This window comes from Dysidea avara, chromosome 6 (assembly GCF_963678975.1).
Source record: "Dysidea avara chromosome 6, odDysAvar1.4, whole genome shotgun sequence".
Lineage (NCBI taxonomy): Eukaryota > Metazoa > Porifera > Demospongiae > Dictyoceratida > Dysideidae > Dysidea > Dysidea avara.
The window spans coordinates 22247728-22270005 of NC_089277.1; the positions used below are offsets into that span (position 1 = coordinate 22247728).

General features: G+C 35.9%; 2 protein-coding genes across 2 annotated transcripts; one reads left to right on the forward strand and one right to left on the reverse strand.

Annotated features, from left to right (window-relative positions):
* Positions 1 to 768: 768 nt before the first annotated feature.
* LOC136257867 (uncharacterized) lies at positions 769 to 6982 on the reverse strand. The gene is made up of 3 exons (XM_066051185.1): positions 6910 to 6982; positions 4330 to 4749; positions 769 to 1814 (listed from the first exon to the last, which is right to left on the reverse strand). Exons 2-3 carry the CDS (start codon positions 4537 to 4539, stop codon positions 876 to 878), a joined length of 1149 nt encoding a protein of 382 aa, XP_065907257.1. The 5' UTR covers positions 4540 to 4749; positions 6910 to 6982; the 3' UTR covers positions 769 to 875.
* A 2471-nt stretch (positions 6983 to 9453) lies between these two features.
* LOC136257472 (uncharacterized) lies at positions 9454 to 21289 on the forward strand. Its single transcript, XM_066050692.1, has 2 exons — positions 9454 to 9574; positions 14407 to 21289. The coding sequence occupies exon 2, from the start codon at positions 14428 to 14430 to the stop codon at positions 21139 to 21141; it is 6714 nt and encodes a 2237-aa protein (XP_065906764.1). The 5' UTR covers positions 9454 to 9574; positions 14407 to 14427; the 3' UTR covers positions 21142 to 21289.
* The last annotated feature ends 989 nt before the right edge of the window (positions 21290 to 22278 follow it).

Consider the following 22278-nt stretch of genomic DNA (forward strand, 5'->3'; position numbering starts at 1 on the left):
TCACTACGGAATATGGATGATAGCAACACAGCCACAGGGAAGCCATATTGTGCTATTGTGAATCGACACCTTGCGTTGTCAATGAAAATAACTAGAACACAAAGGAAGACAAAGGTAAGTCCATGATGCATGTATTTTGTACGTACTGTGTTTGGTAAAAAGACGCACCGCAGGATGAAGCGACATCAAACGGTGAAGAAATCAAGCTCATAACCTTATTCATTGTCGAGTTAAGCTTAGCCTGAGGCATCATCAGTGTAAAATTCTGTTCAATAAAATAGTTTTATAATTTCATAGAATCTTTCTGGAAGGGTTTGGGGTTAGTCTGAAGACATTTTTGGGCTTGACTGTGCCCAACCAATACTGCCAAGCTGTCATGAAGGGAAATTGAAACTGATTTTAGGATGATATTTTTGGATGGAAAAGTCCAGTTCTTCCCTTAAAAAAGTTGGATTTTATTCATAACACTGAACAGTTAAGAATACCATATGATGTTTGTGTTTTCTAACACAACCATTGATCAAAAGAGATACTGTACAATAAGTGCATATTATGTAAGTTCCTATGTAGACTTGCATAACCACACATTGAATTACCTATTGATTACACAGCCTCAAGCCATAGTTACACTGTATAATTGTTGAAAATTCAGTCAGCAGAACTGTACATATTTTAGCCACAGTATCTATATTGTAGTGTTAATGAACAATGTGTTTAATTTATACTTTAACTTTATAAAACTAAAATTTTACATGAACACTTGCAATGTTATTTTTGCACAATCAATTATTAACTGCCATAATTATGTTGCACGGATTTAAAATTATGAAAGCTATTGTAGTGATGCGTGTATATGCATGTATGTATATTTGCAGTTAGTTCATTTCTGTCTCTTTATCATCTGATTCAGCTAATTGTTTTTTGTCTTCTTCAGTATTGGTAGATTTTGTATAAACGTCGTAAGCTGGCTTGCCCACAAACACACTAAATACTGCAATCAGTAAAGGCAGTAGTAGATTTTGAACATCCCTGAAGTCATGAAAGTTGCCTAAGGTTAGTATGTAAATTATTGCTAACAGATAGTATATTGCTGTAGCAGCAGTTGTCCATATCAACACAGTTTTAACCAACAATGTATTAAATATCCCTTCTGATGAATTGAAGTAACTGTGAAAACAGCCTAGTCCATAGCAGAACAGGTATCCACAGCCACAAAACACTGTTTCCACTAAGTAGATGAAGCAACTTTGGAATGGATTGTGAATAAAAGCCAATATAATGTATGGAAGGTAATAGCATCCGATGTACACAAAATTCAGCGCTATTGTCATTGCAACAGAAGTTTTCCAGTAATGACCGATAATCCTGAGAATGGACCACACTGTTGCTAATGTGAACACAATTGCAATTACCAACAGAGAAAATATTGCATGAAAGATTGTAATACTTGAATGGTTATCACTGAAATTAAGTTCAGTACTATAGAGTATTTCATTTCCATATTGCATGAAGTTTATGATTGACAAAATATGAAATATAAACAGGGTTACATTTATTCCCACACTTGTTAAAAATAATGGTACCAAATATCCTTCACTTAGTGCTTTAATGTGAGTATACAGTTTAGGGTAAACAAATCCAACAGCTATACCACAAACCATTAAACTCGAAGTGATCGGTAAGGATATTATGATATCAATCACTGTTCTAATTATTTCATAATTTTCGCTCCCTTTGCCTTTTGTTTCAATATAGTACTGGTTTGCAAATTGTATAGACTGATCATGGAAGTCCTTTGCAGAGTATACCTTTATCTGTAAAGGAACATCTTATAAATATATAGTAGGGATGAAGAAACTATACAGTGTATAAGGATTTACAGATTGACCGGTAACAATCCCAGGGCTCAAGTCGCACCACCCAAGTATCCCAAGTGCAAACCTACATGGTCAACAGTTTACAATCACACTATAGACCTTGTCATCAATTGAAGTAAAGTTCACCTATGCAGCTTATTATTTTAGTCTACTATACTGTTCTGTGAATGCTATCCCACTAGGACCTGTGAGAAGGCTTACAGCCTGTAAATACAGGGAGTCTGAAACATGTAACTTGAGAGTTTTAATAATCTTGTCCTACTGTTTATCTCAGGATTCTCCCTTTAGGCCAGACAAACTTGAGTAATTGTTTCTCATCCTGCCCACATCCCTTTTTACCCCACCGCCTCTAATTTCACTATTGCTGTTTTCAATCACGCGCACACATGTTTTGATGCTACGAAGGCTAGCTATCATTTTTTACAGCACAGCAAATATCACTTGCACCTCAGAAACAGTGGTAAAACGTAAGTAGGCTTTAGCTAACCTCCATAGTAACAGGTAGCTTGATTTGGAGTATTTTCTTTAATAATGAATAATGAAAAATGACATCCCACCCAAATGGAAATCCAATTTTTTTATGGATAAGAAACAAGTATTCAAGTTTTCCTGGCCTTATAATGCATTAATAGAGTAAGCTTTGTTCTTCTAGTTATGGACAAAACCGTATAGTGCTCACTGATAATTTCAGCCTAACCTGAGTAACTGGTGAACAGAACAGTCAGTCTCCATCACATTGCCCCTAATTCTCCCTCCTTAGATCAGTTTTGTAATAATTTAGTAATTATATCTGTGCAATATAATCATGTATTATTACAAATAAATATAAAACTGATGATTGAATGAAGTATATACACTGTTCCCATACACTGGTGTTTTGAAGCGTAGCACACCATAATTAAGCTCTGCAGTTTTACTCATAACTTGTAGAATATACGTAGCAAATGAAAGCTGTTCTGTTGAATGGTTCACATCAGACGTCCGCATGTTGTGAGGAGTTTTTTAAGTGCCTGAACATTACTGCAACAGCCATAAATGGTTCAAACCAAAAGTGTGTGCATTGTTCTGTTGAAGAGTAATAAGTGTGTTGAAATGGTTATCATTGTACGTGTGATTAATTCATACAGTTCAATTAATCAAACTGGTGTGTATCACATTCTGTGAGAGTTTAGTTCAACGATAATTATCAAGTAGCTGATGCCTTCAGGGAAGTGTATGATGTTGCAGCCATAACTGAAACCAAAACGAAATGACCACTTCAGCAGCTTTGCTTGCCAGTTACTAACAAATTAATATTCTACACTGTCAAGTATTATGTATGCATTCTTTCTTTTCATGTGGTTTCAATTATGTTACAAAAATAATTAAAAATCCTAGTAATACCTGTTGTACAAACTTAACTGCATGGTTCTTTAGCCTTGCTTGGTTGTGCTTTATCAAACATATAGGGATCATGAAGGTTTTCGCTTTCTAAAAAAATATTGACCAAAGAATTTATTACTATCACTTTTGAACACCGAGAGCTAGTCAAGAAGCTAGAAAGGCCTAAATAAACAGCAAATATCGCATAACTTTGGAACAAAGCGCTTGTGGAACAATCCAAACTCATCAAGAGAAGCCTAATGATAGCACCTTGTTTTTAACCTATGAAAGAAGTACGCAGCAGTTAAAGTGGTAACAACAAATTTGCACAGCCACACAAGTCTCACAATACCTATTGAGGTGTCAGTATGACCCGAAACAGTTCCAATAGGTCATTACAAAAATTTTAAAAGAAGGAATTTTCTACTGACTGACTAACTGACTAGCAGAACTGGATAATGGCTAAGGCTACAGGCTTGATTTTTTCACTGTTCAATGTCACTTCAGCATGACAGGTGCCTTTTGGCATTCCACAGTATCTACAATACAATGCATGCTTCATGTACTTACCTGTGTCCTCCTTTGAGTTCCATTTACCTTTGCTGACTGCGTATGGTGTCGATTCACGGTAGCACCACATAATAGCTTCCCTACATTTGTAACAGGAATCATCTGAGTTTCCATTCTGACTGGATTGATTAAAAAGGTCCTTCTCATAGTATTCTTCGCTTTATTTTTAGCACTGTAATGGGTTGAACATAGTTGAAAACAAAGTCTAATGGTCACTTCGCTATTTCATAATAATAATTAGGGAGCACATTCAGATGAAAACAATAAGTCCAGTGCCATTCTTTCTTCTAATGTAGTATGTGTGGATTCACCAGTCATAATAATGTTTAAAATGTAAACAAACAAGTACAAGGAAAAATTAAGTTTGATTATAGGGATCATAGAAATAAAAAGTAACGAAAGAAGGGAGGTCGCCCACACCTGAAGATACACTAGTGGACATTAATTTTAATACTTCAATTCATGATCAGTCATGGTATTTTCCTTGTACCTGTTTAACAGTATTCTATTGCATACTCACCATGTAAGTTAAACGAGTAAGTAGTTTACTAACAGAACCATCACAGATACATGGTAGTTGGATAGCCACACTTGTCTCAGGTATATTAATTGCTAACAGTGTAAGCCAAAACAGTGGCCTAGGCCCAAGTAAATAAAGAGCAGATTCACTCCAGATATATGTCCGTTGATGACTAGAACAGTTAAGATAATCATATTCTGTATCATTCATATCATCTGCTGTATCTGAAATCTGAAGTCTGTAGGTGATTTTAACAAACTCAGAGGGACCTTCATCACTTCGGAAAAATGCTCCAGTGAGGTTCCCCAGTAATTCTCGGTTGCTTAGAATGTATGATTCCAAATCAATATATTTACTAATGCAGGTGGTGTTGCAGTCATTTTCTTCATCACAACTGTTAGTTCTTGGAAACTGTTCAGCCTTAGATATAGAAATGTAACTTACAATAAGGTAGAGTAATACCAATAGAAAATTTCTCATACTTAAGTGATCCATAAGAATCTCATGTATATAGAAGTAAAGTACCTACTGTTTAGAAGTGGTATATATTTAGCAGTGTAATACACACACACATTCACGCGCACACACACATACATACAGAAGCATATTATTGACTGGGCATGCATGGTCATTAATGTACATATACATGATTGGCTCTTTGTTTAAAGATCACGTCTTATTCAAATTAGACCACCTTGTAATATGTTCATGAATATAACTGTATAATTATGTACATACAGTACACACAGGCCTTTATCAGGGAAATGCCTGACATACACTCCTGTATACATACACAGTATGTTCTAAACATTGTCCACTTTATTATATTATAGTGACCACTGATTCTGAAAGAAGTAGCAATTCTGGACTCCATGAACTGTATATGGCCCTCCTACTCGCTGACTCATTTTAAGCAAGCTATTTATTGTTTTATACAAGTGTCAAGTTATGCACACAATTAGTCATGAGGCCATTATGCTGTTAATGTCACTATTATGTTATGCTTCAGTGCTAAAAATCAGCTTATATGCTCAATATTATGCCACGTTTTGCTAATACGTAAATGTCAACCTTCTAAATGAATAGTAAATTTCAGCTTGTAAGAAACTACTTTAAAGTAAAATATTGCTCATGATACATTTAAAAACTGTTTGTACTGACTGCTCAATGACAGTTATATTAGGGAACGTCAATCTTTATTTCCTTATTTTCACAGCAAGAATTACATTAATGTTGTCTATTATGCCAGTATTATGCTTGATGCTTCAAGCACTTATTACTGTATGTTCAAGATTATGCCAGTACAATAAGCTTGTGCCTACATACACTAGTTGCATATATGAAGCTCTAAAATTACCCAATGGATTGTGACACATTACAAAGCAATTAATTTAATTGCATGAGTTTGGTATTCAGCTAAAAATTACATATTGGTCATAAAGTCCACCACAGTTGTTGGAAAGTGAAAACTGCATACTGAACACATTCACCATTATGAAGTGATTTTGAAGAGGTCATGAAGTACACATGATTCTGTTTAGTACCTTCCCTGTATGTAGCTACTTGATGTAGTCATTTCTACAAGGAGCATTTTTGTATGGAAGTGGCCTTAAAGTGGTATATGCGTATATACTTTGTTGTTATTCTTATCTATAGTTTCCAATGTTTGCTATCAAAATTTTACGGTCTAATAAAAATACACTCGTGAAATTTTCCAGCAGTTTCCCACAAGTATGTGTTGGCAATTACCCCATTTGGCACATACCATAGTGATACCATGGGTTTTAGCTACGTATGTGAGAGGTTTACAGGATTACTGTAACATAATTATAACACATGCTTTGACCTTTATCTTTCAGTTTTACATTTTGACCATGTTCTATTTCTAATGGCTCCTTAATCCCACATAGACCAGAAAGGAGATGCACAGGTAAAAAAATTCTAAAATTTCTTACTTTGGGATCATTATGGGAATGACACTATATCATGGGGAGCTTTATTCTAATTCACTGAAATTATCAAAATGGTGTGTATTATGTGCATTCACATACATAATAGTACATGGACTATAAATAACTCTTAATCCAGTTGTTATTGACTAAGCCTATGGCATAGTCATCAAATTAATAATACATTCCTGGAAGGCAATGTGTGACCAAATAAGGGAAAATTAGGTTTATCATAACAGGATGTCATGTGATAGGCTGTAAACACAATAGTACTACCTACTAGCCACAATGTTGACATGAGAAAGATGCAATATACACATAAACATCAACATCATTGTAGAGGAATAAACTACTTTGTTCAAAATTTATAAAGTGCAGACTCTTTATTGACGTTTTGTTTGTAGCTAGCATTGCCAAACTTTATTGTAATGTTTACACATCGCTAATTTTGAAAGTACAACGGTATCATTAAAATATAAGATCTAGAATTGTTACTATAATTATCACTATATGGACTCTTGCTATCACTTGTTAAATGGTTTATGGTTAAAGGTTAAAACGTGGTACAGTGTGTCAGTAGTACTATAAGATAATAATTTCATGTGTTATTCTAAAAATGCTATTCACTTACCTTGTATACAATGCAATGGTACAACAATTGGTTTTTGCTAATCAGTCTGCTGCAGTTACAAGCAGTACACAGAAGTGCACACACTGAATGTGTATGACTTTGAGTGTCACATTTATAGGTGTACGTAGCATGCACGATGGAAGTGTAATGCAATACATGCATGTCATGCAAATTATTGTGGTTTTGGTTGACAACAATGTGTACACAGTGTGGTCACATGGTAACTATATGTTTATATGATACTGCACTGTAACTCTAGTGTTGTGTAAAATTTGTTACAGCCTTTGACTGATACTATGCAAAAATGAACATTGTTAATGATCATTTAGATTATGGTTGAATGAAGTTTAAGACCTTAAAATGTTAGGCATGTGGAAAGAATGTTGGAGTGGACTAGAATAGTGGCAGGAATGGAACTGTGAATACCCACCTCTTTATAAAGACCACCTCCAAATAAAGGCCATGCATGTTTATAATGTCTAAATTGCTTTATTGACTTATGATCATGCAGTCTTGCTACATTCCTAATTAATTCCTTTTCACTCTAATTGGCTAGTAATTTGACCAGCTTTTTGTAGAGAAAAAAAGTGGCCAACCTGGAAAGAAAAAAACTTAAAGGAAAAGGGAGAATGCAGCAAGATTGCATGAGTCAGTGAGAATTAGATTTTTGCAAAATATTTATGCTTGTCCACAATGACATCACAACATAAAAATGGCGGCAATAGTGTGGGTACTTTGTACTGGGGGTATTGGGAGAGATGGCATTTTTCACTCATTATGATAACGTTTAATATACTACAGCAGGGGGCATACATACTTTAGAACAAACCCACACAGTTTTGCGTCCATATCAAAACTTAGGTCTGATTTGGTCTGGTGGCACATATAACTGATCTCTTTAGCTACCTTCGTTGACTATGATTATACATGCGCCGTACAACAACTTTCATGCTAAGCCCCCTATTATATGTCAACTCTAAAATCACCACTGAATGTATTTCTACTAAGAATCAACCTGTGAGATGTAGTAAACTAGTATAGGTATAGTTATAACAATGTAGTGTAATATCAACAGCACAGTTGTGACATGATAGCAGTCACTTTACTCAGATGCGTCTGTCTGGCTCAATTCACAATCCCTTACACTGTAATGCTCCATTAGAAATAACGTTACGTATATGCAACTTTTGCATATGATGGTATAGATTTTACCTTTTGAGTTCTTATGACCCATTAAAAAATTTAACTCTACATGTCATCTCTAATAGAGCATACAGTGCATGACCAGTAGGTAACTTTCTAAGGTATGAACAACTCTGATATCATTTGTGGACATGATAATACATGCACTAAAACGTCTTTAATCTGACACTCATATTGATGCTAAAAATTAATTATAATGATGGTGCAAATTGAGGTATGCAGTATTTCAAAGTCAAAGTATGATATTGCATAGTGCAGCAAAAGTGTCAATGTAATTAGGATTATTGAGGTCAATGAATTGTCCAGGTACATTTATTAAGGCTGTAGCTAGCTACAGCAGAGGGCCTGCAGCTTGTGTTATGTACTGTAATGTGTAGCTATAGTAGAAACTTTGCTTAATGCAATGATAGACTTACCATGCCACATCAATACCTGAAAAGCAAACAGGACTCGAGGAGATTTCAGAACACTTGGGTAGCTAGCCAGCCAGATATCAATGTAATAGCTATAGCACATTGCTGGGTGAGTGTGTTTTCAAAATCACTATATAACAACATCAGTATATTGTAGCTATTAATTCAGCATCACTATTATAGCATAATAAGTATTGCGACATTAGTAAAAAACCATAGCTACTATAAGTGGTAGTTATGAAACGTTTAACTTCAAAGGGCCCTTCAAAGCATTGCTATCACCTAAATCTATAACCCTGGTGTTTCACACTACTAATAGGGAAAGGTGTAGCTACCCATAAACTACAGTCCTAAAATTTCAAAAGTTTTCCTACCTCTGTATGACGGAACACTGTAGGTGTGTGTGTATTATGAGACATATGGGATATTATGAGATGCTGTACTTGTACGTATGTTGACTATATTATTAGATTATGGTATAAAGGGTAGCAGGGACTCTGTAGACAGTTAGAACAGATTAGCTGACTTGGTACATACATATAGTGAGTGGTACAAAGACATATCATTGGCAGTCTTCCAATATTAGATTTGTGGTTGACTTATGATCACTATCTATGATGATCTGAGTAGGTATTATCCATTTACTCCTAAATCTGCAGGATTTAACACACTAAGCAATGCGATCCATATTTACCCCTGCATGTCCCGTAATACCAGAATCTATTATCTACATTCAGTAGTGTTATCAGTAGCTAATCTCAGTTTGCTGTGGCTAGTTAGTCACACGAATTGCTTCAGATGAAAGAGCACTCTGCATCCAGATCAGTGGCTGCATCCACTTAAAATTAATAATGTCATGTATGAAGATTCCATGAAATGAAAAAATCCCCTTGGTGATTTACGGATAGTTTACGCGCATAATGCGTATATTATTTCGCCATTTTTATTTTCAAGATTTCAGAGCAGTGAGATTGGGGTCCTTGGGGTCCTCGCAGTTGAGCTGGTCCATCGATTGATGAAAGAAAGTGAAAAACTTTGGCTTTGTACAAGTAAGAGCAGTATCATAATGTATTGAAATCAAAAGGGGAGACACTGTGATCCGCGATCTCGACCCGGCGGGACTTGGCCGGTTATGACGAGATCAGTCTCGCAATGAATCTCGCACTAGCGACATGTTCGTGACTGGCTTGAGTAGACCGGTAGATGGTTTATTTATCACTATGTAGAACTCACAGATGAGTATAAAAACACAGCCGACACTAGCTATACTGGCTCGAGCTATATAGTCAGGTGAGCAGATAGCTAAGAGCCAACTATTGATTGAGGTATATATAAATTGATATTCCATAATTAATTTGATGGTTGAGGGTAAAAATATTCAGACAGACAGAATTCAGCTCTGGAGGAAGGAATTGTAAAATTTTGATTGTGTTCATAGGTCAATGATCATGATTGGAGTGTAAAAGTTTAGACAGTCCATGTAATATTTTACAGAACCATGCCATACCAAAACTTTTCAATATAAGGTATTCCGGATTTCCGAATAGATTACACCCGTTTCGTATAAAATAACACCGTCTTCCAAACAAGGCGCCATAACTTCTGCGTACTCAGGTTGACAGACATGAAGGTTGGTTAATCAGATTCCTCGATGAAAGGCGATTTGATTCATGTGTAATTTCTTTGTGTAGTAATGAAGGGGAAGCTAAAAAGGAGCCTTAAAATTTACGTGTTCAGAATGCCCGTAAAAACACATTTTTCAACATATCTCTGTAGTTTAACAATATGTACGGTCGGAGTATTATTAAGCATCCTTCATTGTGTAGAATGATACCAAACTTAGCGAATTTGGTTGAGGATAACAACTTGTAAATTGGGATTTTCCCGCTGAGATAATTAAATTTTCCAATAAGTTAATGTATGGAATGCGTATTGTCATTATCAGCGGTAAATAACTGTCGCTATGGCAACCTTTTCCCATTTGTACGGTCAATAATAGATAGAGAAATTCTAGGACTTCACGGCTTTCTTTGATTGTATGGTGTACTGTAGAGATTTTGTGAGTTAAAGATTGTAAATTTATGTAGTATAAAATACATGCATTTTGCATTGGACAATGAATGGCAAGGAATGATGAGATTTTATGATCAGCCTATTTTACCAAGCTGAGATTTTAAAAATGATATTAAACAGATATTAGATTTATGCATTAAATAAATCTAATACCTGTTCCATGTTTTGAAAATTTTTCATGGTGACCACCTGAAAATACTTGATTTGACATATCCCATACATACGTATGTATTGATATGCATTGTTTAATACTTTCTTTTAAAAAACTGAAAAGTAACTTTCTCTCTTATTGCGAGCCGGTTGCGACACCTTACCCACACCATTGAATCTAGCTAGCTCACTGGAATATAATTGTTATATAGTCCAGTTTGTACCCTTTGTCACTCTACTCAACCTACAACCAACCACGTTTTAACTGGTTGTTCCATTACATTTGATCAAGGGAGATATACTTGGCGTCAGGACTCTGTTTTGTAGGTTTTTGTTCAGAGCTTTATAACAGATTTACCACCTTGTTATATGTTTTATGCTGATCTTTCTGGCTACCAGGCTAGTGTTAGTCACCCAAATACTATTCCACTTCATACTACTCTAAGCAGACCTGATCTTGTGCTGGTTTCCACAGATTCCATCATGCTATTAGAACTGTCTGTGGTCACTAATACTGAACATCACCTTTTGGCTGCAAGGAACCGTAAGAAGATTGCTATGGTTCGTTACTGCTAGACCTTCAACATGCTGGATTTTCGGTCGATCTTATGACAATTGAAGTTGGCTGTCTAGGCCATATCATGCCAGCGACTGTTACAAGACTTAGCAATGTGTGCCATCTACCGAAGAGTACAATACATTGTCTACTTCAGCAGAAACTCATGTGTCATCTCCTATTCGTACAGAATATTTAATGCTTGTGCTTCAGCATCATGGGATATAGCCGATCTGTTGAACTGCTGATATATTTATAAGCAGCTACAATTTTAACTTTTTTTCTTTTTGTCCTGCCAGGGCTCCAGTTATTATTAATTTTTTTAGTAACTTGGTAACCCTGAGACTACACTACTGTCCCCTTGTAATTATATTGTACATGTAATTGTCAAATTATGATGTTATCTAAGTGATGCTATACAACGATGCCACTTTTGTCATAGGCTGGTAGGTTACAGGTAGTGCAATGTAGTGGGCCTGGTTATATACAATACAGTGTCTCCCCCAGATTTTGTCTGGGTCATGATCCCCATTTTATAGAATATCTGCATGGGTGTGACTGCATGCATTGGATCATGTGTGAATATAATTAATTAGTTTCACAATGGAATGTGTGTTGCCACATAATAGTCTAGTCCTACAGCAGCCTAGCTTCTTTTGTGAGCCACACCCACTTTAAGGGATTGTGTGTTACTACTGTATCTGTAGAGCTTGTCCATTTATCAGTAGAGCAGCTCAGTTCACCACAAACTTTTGGACACGATATTTCCAGAAGAGAAGTGAGACTCAATCATTTATTACACTATTATCAAGAGCAAATTTACTTTTGCTATTATGAAGAATTATGACTATAACCCCCATGTTTAACTATGAAAAGGTTGATCAAATTGTGTGGCTGCAGTGACATTTGAAAGCCACTGTCCAAAGAAAGCATGAAACATCATAGTGCTCCCATCATGCCCTTTCCATGAACTGGCAGCCTAGGCTCAGATTTTACTATAGGCGGACACCAAATACAGTAACAAGATTGGGTACATACGTCCTACTGTGTTAAAGCTTGTTCCAGTATTAATAATTCATTCCCTCTTCATACCAAAGCATCTGACAGAGCCACATTTTGATGTACCAACCAGCTTTTCATAGTTTTTTGTTGAAATGTTAGTGTTCATCATACAGTACTACTGCACTCAAGACCAGTCATACTTTTCCTTCATGACAGCTTGGCAGTATTGGTTTGACATAATCAAGCTCAAAAATGCCTTCAGACTGATTCCAAAAGTTTCTATGAAATTTTATCTTTTTGTTATATTTTCTGACTGACTGACTAACTGTACGACTAATTGATGCCTCCAGCCAAGCATAACTCAATAATGGATAAGGCTATACAGACTTGATTTCTTCACTGGTTAATGTCACTTTGTCCCGAGACGTGCTTTTTCAGTATGTACCATGGTGTCCTACTTTTTGTCCCAGTTCTTTTCACTAACAATGTAAGGTGTTGTTTACTGTTTTACTATACTGTAGCTATCACGCTTATCACCCATATTTCCATAGCAACTGGAGAGATGCTTCTTCATTTGTAATGCTATGTAATAATGGGTGGGACATAGCTGAAATGAAGCATAATGCCTTCACTACTCGGTAATGGATTGTTGGGGTATAAGTTTAGATGAAAAATTCAGAATTTTATGGTATGCCTGGTGCCATTCGTTCTTTTGATGCGTGGTTCAGTAGTCATAATTATTGTTTTTAAAAAGTAAACAAACAAGTAGAAGTAAAAATTAAGGAGCAGTTTTTAAAAAAGGAGTGAAGCAAGGGAATAGCTAAAAGTAGTGAAACAAGAGAGGTTGCCTATACCGATATACTACAGTAATAGACACTGCAATCCGTTAGTATATCTGTAGGTATAGACAACCTCTCTTGTGTCACTACATAATTAGCTATTCCCTTGTTTCACTACATTTTTTTCTCTTTGATCCCAAATCCAACATGAAATTTCTATTTTTCCTACTTTTTGTAAAATAAAGGGATGTACATTTTATGAAAGGAAATGTCACCTTTTGTTGTTCTTTCCTATGCTTGTTAGTACTTTTTTATTACAAGTACACTAAAAAATGCAATTTTCAACTAGAGTAGGAACCATAGCACATTGATAAAAGTAAAGCTGGAGTAGTTCACGATATCAATAAAAAGTGTTAAATCCTTACTGTGCTCATGGAAATGTACAGTAAGGATATAACAGGTAAAACTAAGCCCAAACAAGCCTTCAGATCAACCCGAAATGGTTGCTATGGAATTTAAAAAATATATATTAAATGGAATTTTCTAGTGACTGACTGACCGAGCAACTGACTGATGCCTTCAGACAAGCATAACTCGATAACGGCAAAGGCTACGGGCTTGATTTTTCAGTGTTTGATGTTGCTTCAGCTGGATACATGCCTATTGGCATACCGCAGAACGTGCAATGCACTCTTCATGAACTTACCAGTGTCCTCTTTTGTGTCCCATTCATCGTTGCTAACAGCGAAAGGTGTCAATATGGCGGTAGCACGTGATGGCTTGCCTTCGTAACGGAAATAGTCTGTTTTTCATAGTGGCTATGCTTGATTGCAGAGGTGCTTTTCGAACAGTTCTTGATTTGTAATGCTGTGTAATGGGTTGAGCATAGCTGACAACAAAACGTAATGGATACTTCATTTTCAGACGATAATTGATAGCTGGTGCACACGGTGCCATTTCTTTCTTTTGATGTGGTATGTGTGGGTACACCGGTCATAATAAGTTATTTTACAAAACAAAGTTAATAAACAAGTACACAAAACATTGGAAATTTCAACTAGAGTAGGGACCATATAGCACATTGATCAAAAGTACTGAAACAAGCTGAAGTATAGTGCACGATACTAAATCACAGTAAAACAATAAGAAGTAACCAATACTGCCTCATCATCGTCAGGGAAAAGTGAGGCTGGTTTTTTGGTGATTTTTTTCATGGGCCACTCCCTAACCATTTGTGGTCCCTACTATACAGTACTATCGCACTGTATCAGTATGATTGTAGCTTCTATGTAAAGTACATACCTTTGTTTGCTCTTTATAGCTACATGACTTTGCAAACAAGATGGAGAACTCACAATTGACACTGAATTCCAGTAACATATATGAAGAGCTGCTACAAAAAGCGACAAATTCAGCGTCACTAGTGATAATAAACCTTTCCAAGCTAGGTACACCAGAATGTTCCATAGTTGCACCTCTTCTTGAAGTGTTTTGTGAGACTTTGACAGAAATTACTGCAGTTTGGATGTCTGATGATAAAGGGAAAATTGATGCATTATTGAGTGGCATTCTGTCAAACCCAAACTTGTTAGAAATGCTGTTTACATTCATCTTCAAAAGTACCAAGATTTATTCACGCAATGCAATTTTAAAAAATGGTATGATCATTGCAGCAAAAGTTATACTTAATAGTGTACAAGCTAATCACGAGGTGAGATATAAAGTTCTTAGCAGTGGTCTGTTGCTTACTCAGGTGTCATCTTTGGAGATATTGTCACATATGCTAGGAAACAACGAGGCTGCTGTGTTACTTTCAGGCATCCATCTTCAATTACTTCACTGTTGCTTTGTTGATAGTCCGTTTTACTTTATGTATGCATTTTACGAAATAGAATGGTTTAACATACTAAACCCATTAGTTAACTGTCACAATAAAACAGTGTATTATATGGCTAAGTTTGTTGCTTGTCATCTGTTTATTGCTCTTTCTGAAAGTCACAAAATGCTCTTTGAATTGAGTAGTGTAGATGTTTCTTTACTGCTTGGATTGCTTAACACTGCAGCATCATCGAATGAAAGTAATGTTAAGCTTGCTGAGGCAAATATTTCGCTCACCACTTTTGAATTGCTTCAACTATTGTCCATGTTTACTCTGCATTCCAGCAATAGATCTGTAATAGCTTCGGATTCAACTATATTGCCAACATTAGCAACGTTGTTGGTATCTGCTAGTGTATTAGAAAAAACGACCACCTGTTTGTTTATACTTAAGCTGGCAAAGGCAAAGGAATTTAGAAGTGCATTTCTTCTTTCTGAGTTGCCTTTCAGTGACATCTTGCAAGTCTTTCTGGACGAAGGGAATGATGAATGGATAAACTGTCTGATTGATAGTACAATAAATGTAAACTTGCAAACACTTTGTGTTACTCAGCTCCAAACATTGCACAAAATCTGCTTGCAGTTTGAGAGCAGTTTGGAGAGTAATGCTGAGAAGAATTATGATCTGGTAGATTCACTCTGTAAACTACTAGAGATAGTGCATCTGAATATTGCAGACTGCCAGGTTTATGACAAAGAACGTAATGTCCAAAGAATTATTGCTGTCCTTGCCACTATTGTAACAAAACTATTGCGTTTGATTGGCTCAAAGCATGACAAGTTGCTATCATGCTTACCACCGATTATGTACCATATTTTGAATTGGATCAATCCTCAATCAGGATTTACTGACCACATTCTAGTGAAGCATGTACTAGGTGAAGTAGTTCATCAGCTTAAATTGTTGGCTACATTTGAATGCACTTGGTTCACTGAATTTTTCGTGAAAGCAAATCTTGGAATTATCATAAGCATTTTAAATGATGATAGTTTCTCAAGTTTTTCTGGAGATATAAATTGGGTTGCACTTCTTAAACGTTGGTTAAAATTTGAAAGCCAGGATATAAAAGTTGCTGCTATGTTAATTGGTTGTTGCTTGGCAGATCAGTTTATCGGAGAAGGGTCGCTTCTAAAGCCAAGAGAAAATGATGAGAAATTTTTGCTTGGTTACTTAGAAGAGTGTGTTGAATCAAAGTTTCTTGGTGTTCCTATTTGTAATAATCTCTATACTTTAACTTTAAAGGTACTGATAATGTCACTGCAAAATCGTCTGGAATATCTCAAGGTAATATACAAGCCAATGATAGTTTTCAAAACACTGAAAGTGATTCTTCAAAGTAATAGAAATACAGAAATACAACAGATATGCAGATTTTTGTGCACTTATGGCAAGCATTATAGTTTAGACCAGCTGGTATGTGATTATGATTCCCTATTAACAAAACTTGTAGGAACTTGTGATGGTGAGAATGGTGATAACATACAGGCAGCTGTAGCTAATGCTTTGCATTCCCTTCAAGGATATCCTCTGGGTGATATAGATGAAAGTGATAATCAAAGAGATAAACTTTTGTGCAATGCTGTAAGAATCATTGCTTCAATATTAAAATGTTTAAATATTGAGCAGATAAATTTTAATAGTCCTAATGTGGATGGTACCCAGCTGCAATTGTCACTGACAGAAATGTGGCATGCTTTCAAGCACAGTAGTGATACTAGCAGCATTAATACCAATGAACATTTGATAGCAGCTGTTGATAGTATGTGTTTATTTGTGGAAAAAGTTATCAAGCGCATTTGTGTAAGCAGGAAAATGGTAGATCAAGCGTTTTTAAATTGCCTCAGTCATTCATTGGCTTTAATGGCATTGTGGTCTAATGAAAACATCCGAATTAGGTTCCAAATTATGCGAACGGAGTTGTTAGTTCATCTTGGCAATTTCATAACTTTTCTTGATACTTCAGAAGACAAAAGTTTTGAGGTCCTCAATGTAATGATGATGAATGCTGCAACCATTTTCTGTAACTGTGTAAAGGAAAAAGATTTTGCTTACTTGTACACCTTACCAGGAGTTGCCAACTGGAGAGATGCCATTCAAGCATGGATGGAGTCTAACTATTTGCCACTGTACTTTAAAGCAAAAGTCATATATGGATTTATGGCTCACAATCTTGAAAAGGAGGAACTATTTCCTTTGTTCATCAAAGCTGAACATTTAGATGAATTGCTCGAAACAATATTACAAGCTGCAACTTCGGAAAGTTTTGTTGGAAGTCTTTTTGAGTGGAAATTTCATATTGTGGAATTAATTGCTTCTCTTTATAATTTTGTCTTGCTTGAAGCCAATTTTTTACAAGTAATTCAAATCTCCTCAGTTTCTGTGTCATTACTGCTTATTTTTAATTATGGAAACAATGCTGAGAGAAAAGGTGTTTGCCGACTTTTGTTGGTGCTATTACAATCACCAGAATTTGCTGAAGAAATGAAGTCTCTTGGCCTAGTGCAAGTACTGGAAGACCAGGTTAAAAGTTGTGAGGATAGCTGCTTGAAGTTTTTAAGCCAAATCATCATTACTATGCAAAACAGACAAAATGCTGCACAAAATGTCAAGGAGTGTTTTGATCAGTTATTGCATTTTATTTGTCATCAGGTAACAATACTGCTTCAAGAAAGTGAAGATAAATGTATCAAAATGTTTTATCAAAGTCTTTCTCACTGTCAACTTGTAGAGGCAATTGAAGAAATGTACTTGTATTGGCGTAGATCTCCTTTAAGCATGCAAGCTGCACTTATGGAAGTGATTATTGCACATGACGACTATCTGCAAGCATTGCATTCCTTTTTAAATAGAGCATTTAAAGCTCTTTGTAGAGAAGAACAGCTGCTTGGTTTTTGTTTTATTAAGTTATCTATGTGCTTGCTATCATGGGCTCAGAGGAGCACACAGTTTTGCCAGAAAATTTTACAAATGGGACTGCTGTTAGATTACATAAAGGTAATTTCTAAATCATCAGTATATGCACAAACTAATTTCAACACTTTTGTTATTGCTATTTACCTCCACATCATTCTTCAGTGTGTTAAAGAAGTTGATATGCAAGCATATCTACATGACAGAAATTGGTTCCAGTTGTTCAGTCAACTTGCTTCTAGCGCTAACCAAGAATTTTGCATAGTCTCAAAACTCATTACAGGTTTCCTGATACACTTGTTCAGTGAAAGTGAATATGAAGCATTCAGGTTTAATAGTCAAGAAGCTAAAGTATTGGTTAATTTGCTTAACAAATGTGCTGTTAAGGGCTTTAGTAAAGAAGAAAGATTCAATTTTGAAATACCACTTTTATGCTTATTGGATGCACTGATTTATATATTTTCAGTCAGCTATGGAGATGATGGTACCCTGTTGAATGCATTGGAATCTGATGGTAGTGTGATCATGTCAATCATGCAAATGCTAAAGTTTTATGGTGAAAATATCAAGACCGGAGCATGTGGCTTGTTGTGGATACTGTTGGAACGTTCCTCCATTGTTACTTTAAGTAGCAATAGTACTGTGTGTGAACTAAGAACAGAACTAAGTTCACTGAAAAGTAGTGACATTGGCCAACACCTTGTGTATCTCATTGACAGTGTGTGTACTATGCTACAAAATGACTGTGAAATACGTGTGGATGCATACAAAGTCAAAGCTAATAGTTACTATGTTTTGAAAAATTTCTCACAGTGTGTAAAACTTTGTGATGAAGCTATTAAACTCTATAATCCTTTAAAGCATGATTTTCTTGTACTCAAAGGAAAAGCATTGTATTTCTCCTACGTTGAAACCCAAAGAAAGCTCAATAAATCGATGTTGACTGAGGATGTCAAAAAGCGTCTATATGATGATTGCTATTCCATTAACAAGCAATGCATTCAGCTCTTGGGAGACCTCTATGATGAAGGCCTGTTGCAAGAAGGTGAACAAGAATTCATGATGCTAAACAGAGCAATGATGGATTGCATATTTCAAGCTAACCAGCTCGACAGTTGTGCCAGATGTTACTTATGTCTTAATAATCCTCAAAATGTCTTTTTCAGTGGTAGTACTAGTGCTAAAAAGGATTATTCAAACAATAGTAAGCAGGCCACTACTGACTTAGGATTTCCCACATCTCCACCATCGGATGTTACATTTAGATGTGATACTGCCACAGATGAGCCTACAAAGCATCATTCCAAGAAACGAAAACTGATCAAGAGTCATACAATATCTAAATCTGTATTACAAGGCTTATCTACTTATGAGGTTGGTAAAGATAAACGAACATTATATGCACCTGGTACTTCTATAAAAGTAGCACAAAAACGTCTGATATCACCAGGTGAAATGGTTTATTACATGCTTTGCCATGACTGTGAAGAACTACTTAGTAGACATGGAGAAACACAATTTTTACCTGATTTTATTAAAAAGATACACACTGGTACTAATAAGCAAAAAATAGAGCCCAAAGAATTATTCATTGATTATGGACCTTGGCTGTATCAGTTTTGTGTTGGTCTCATATTTCGCACAATGTATTTAGATGCTAAAGATTTTGTTAACAGCACAGAGGTAATGAAGGTTCTTCATGATTGTAGAACGTATTTATTAAGTTTGCTGAATCATGAAGTTGATATAGAGCTTCACCCCCCATTAATACATATTTTCATTAGCCCATCATCAGTAGGGATAGAAGAAATTGGCGGTAGCTACATGACAGTTTTCTTGCAAGATGGTTTTTATTCTATGTTTGGTCAGGATGACTGCTGTCATGGCAACGCAGTAAGTCCAACATTTTTTGTCAAAAAGATAAGTGTTGTGAACATTTGTGTATCTATTGCCCCAAATTCCTTATCACAACAATTTTCTCAGTTTGCCATCAACAAGACTGGTGGGGTTTATTGGGTTCCTCCTGAATCTAAACGGAGAGAGAACTTCCCTGCAGAATTGTGGTCAGTATATCAGAAAAGTTCTAAGCAGGTAAAACAGATATATAATCCTTCAAACATAATTATGACAGCTAGCATAACCAAGGAGTATGTCTTGGATTCACGTAATGCTAAAAAGCAGAATACATCAAGTCCATTGATTACAGACAGTGTTCATAGAACCTTGTCATTAAAGAAGATTGATCTTGTTTCTACTTCGGTTTTCCTACCTCCTCAGTTTGCTATCAACCATGCTAAGAGACAACTGATTTTACCTAAAGGACATACAGTTTTGTTACATGCAAACTACATTAGGGGGCATAAAATGGGAAGTACATTCTTTGTAGCCATTGGAAATGATAAGGTGTATTCTCCATCTAAGCCATATGTACTGTGGTATTTCTATGAGCCAGACTCAATAGTTAGTGGTGGAGCATTCTTTTCACTGGATACTTTAGAGGTGAAAAAGTTCCTCTTTGATGATAGCAGACTCCCAGATAGAATGCCAAGAGTTGACTTTTTAGTTGCCCGAGAAAAAATCCCATCTGTTTTGAAAGATCTCGTACAAGACAAAGGTTTTAGTAGCATACAATCTCTTCTCTATAGAGTAGCATCGTCATTGGACAAACACCAATCCTTACCCCATTTTGATACGAAGTGTAAGAAGGATGCAGAGTGTTGGTATTGCCGAACTCTTTGTCAGAACTGCTGCCAAAGAGAAGCTGCATTTGGACGTACTGCACATGCTTGTGATGGAACAGTTCTGTTCTGTAGTAAACATTGCCAGGACCTCTCTCCTGAGCATTATAAATCAATGGAAATATTTGACTTGTGCACTATGGAGATACCTTCGTACATTTTTATTCACTGTGCACCTTTGTCTTCTTCCCATACAACTCTTCAACATGTATTCATTCGCAAACTAAATAATATGAATTTTCCCTGTGAAATAGAAATCGCAGTGTGTGTTGGTGATGGAACAGAAGGCTGCCCCACAAATAAGCCTTATGTAGTTTTCTACTCGCACCACCTCTTTCATCAACTATTTCTTGAATTTTTCATTAATTCTCAGCTTATAGCTGAAGAGCCATTACCTCACAGCATAAATGAAAATGCATGGAAATACATTCTAAAGTTGAATGACGCAAAGGCTCTGCTGAAGTGCCTTGATATAGCCAATGTTGCTGAATTACTGCTTCTTCAAATACACGAAGTGACCAACTGTTAAATACAAACAGATATTTACTGTACATTATTCATAGTGGACTCTTATAGAAGTCACAGCACAGCTACTGTATACGCACTCAATTAGTTTTTACCCTATGTAAAATTATGGTATACACACATTCAATTTTTCACGTGATTTTACTTATGTACACTCCTTGTAACTGTGACTGCTGTGTAATGTATACATGCAGTTAAAAGTAGTTACTGTTCACCTTTATTCAACTAACTGCTGTTGAAGCATAAAATACTTGTGAGTTTTTAATGTTGTCCAGGACTATCTGGAGGTAGGTTCGAGTTTAAATCCCCACAGCCACTTTTAGATGAAAATGATGTATACACAAAATATGCCCTTAGACCGCTTAACATTATGTGTGCTTCTAGCTGGCTGAAATGTACACACTACTATTTATGTAGCTTATATGCACTTATAATTATGGATAGCTATAAGCCTGAGTCAGATATGTTCAAATTGTCGCTGGAATGCTGTCAGGAATTTCCCACCTATTATGCTCTTCAGAGTTCCCATTATGCTAGCAACATTTCTTACAATCATCTTGGAACATTTTAATCAGTGAATGCTCTATTAGAGTATTTCAATATCTAAGGAGCTATGTACAATGCATTTGAGTGCTCTATTTGGGAATATCGATCTATCTTCATGGAATTAAGCTCCATAGTTTGAAATATCCTCCTATATCATTATGCTGGATAGCATTCCAGCCTATTATATGCTTTTTATTATGCTGGCACATTTGACGCAGGCCTAGATAGCTATAGAATACTGACAACCTTCTATAAGTTCAAGCACACTGCCCTCATCAACACCAAAGTCGCTTTCTTGGCAAAAGTGTTCTTCAAGTATAACATTTATAAGTTCATTTCTCCTGTAATAATCAACTTTCAATCCAACATTTTGAGACATCACACATTCTCACCTCATGATAATAAACATTCACACACAGCGTAAATATACTCAACAGTTTAACTGAGTGTTTATCACAATCACTGAACTTTACAGCTGCTGCCTTGTATACATAACTAACTAATTTCATCTACAGTGTACATGTAGTTCTTCACAATTTCACTGTACAGTATAGGTACCATGACCATGTGCATGGTTGATACGTACATAAAAGCA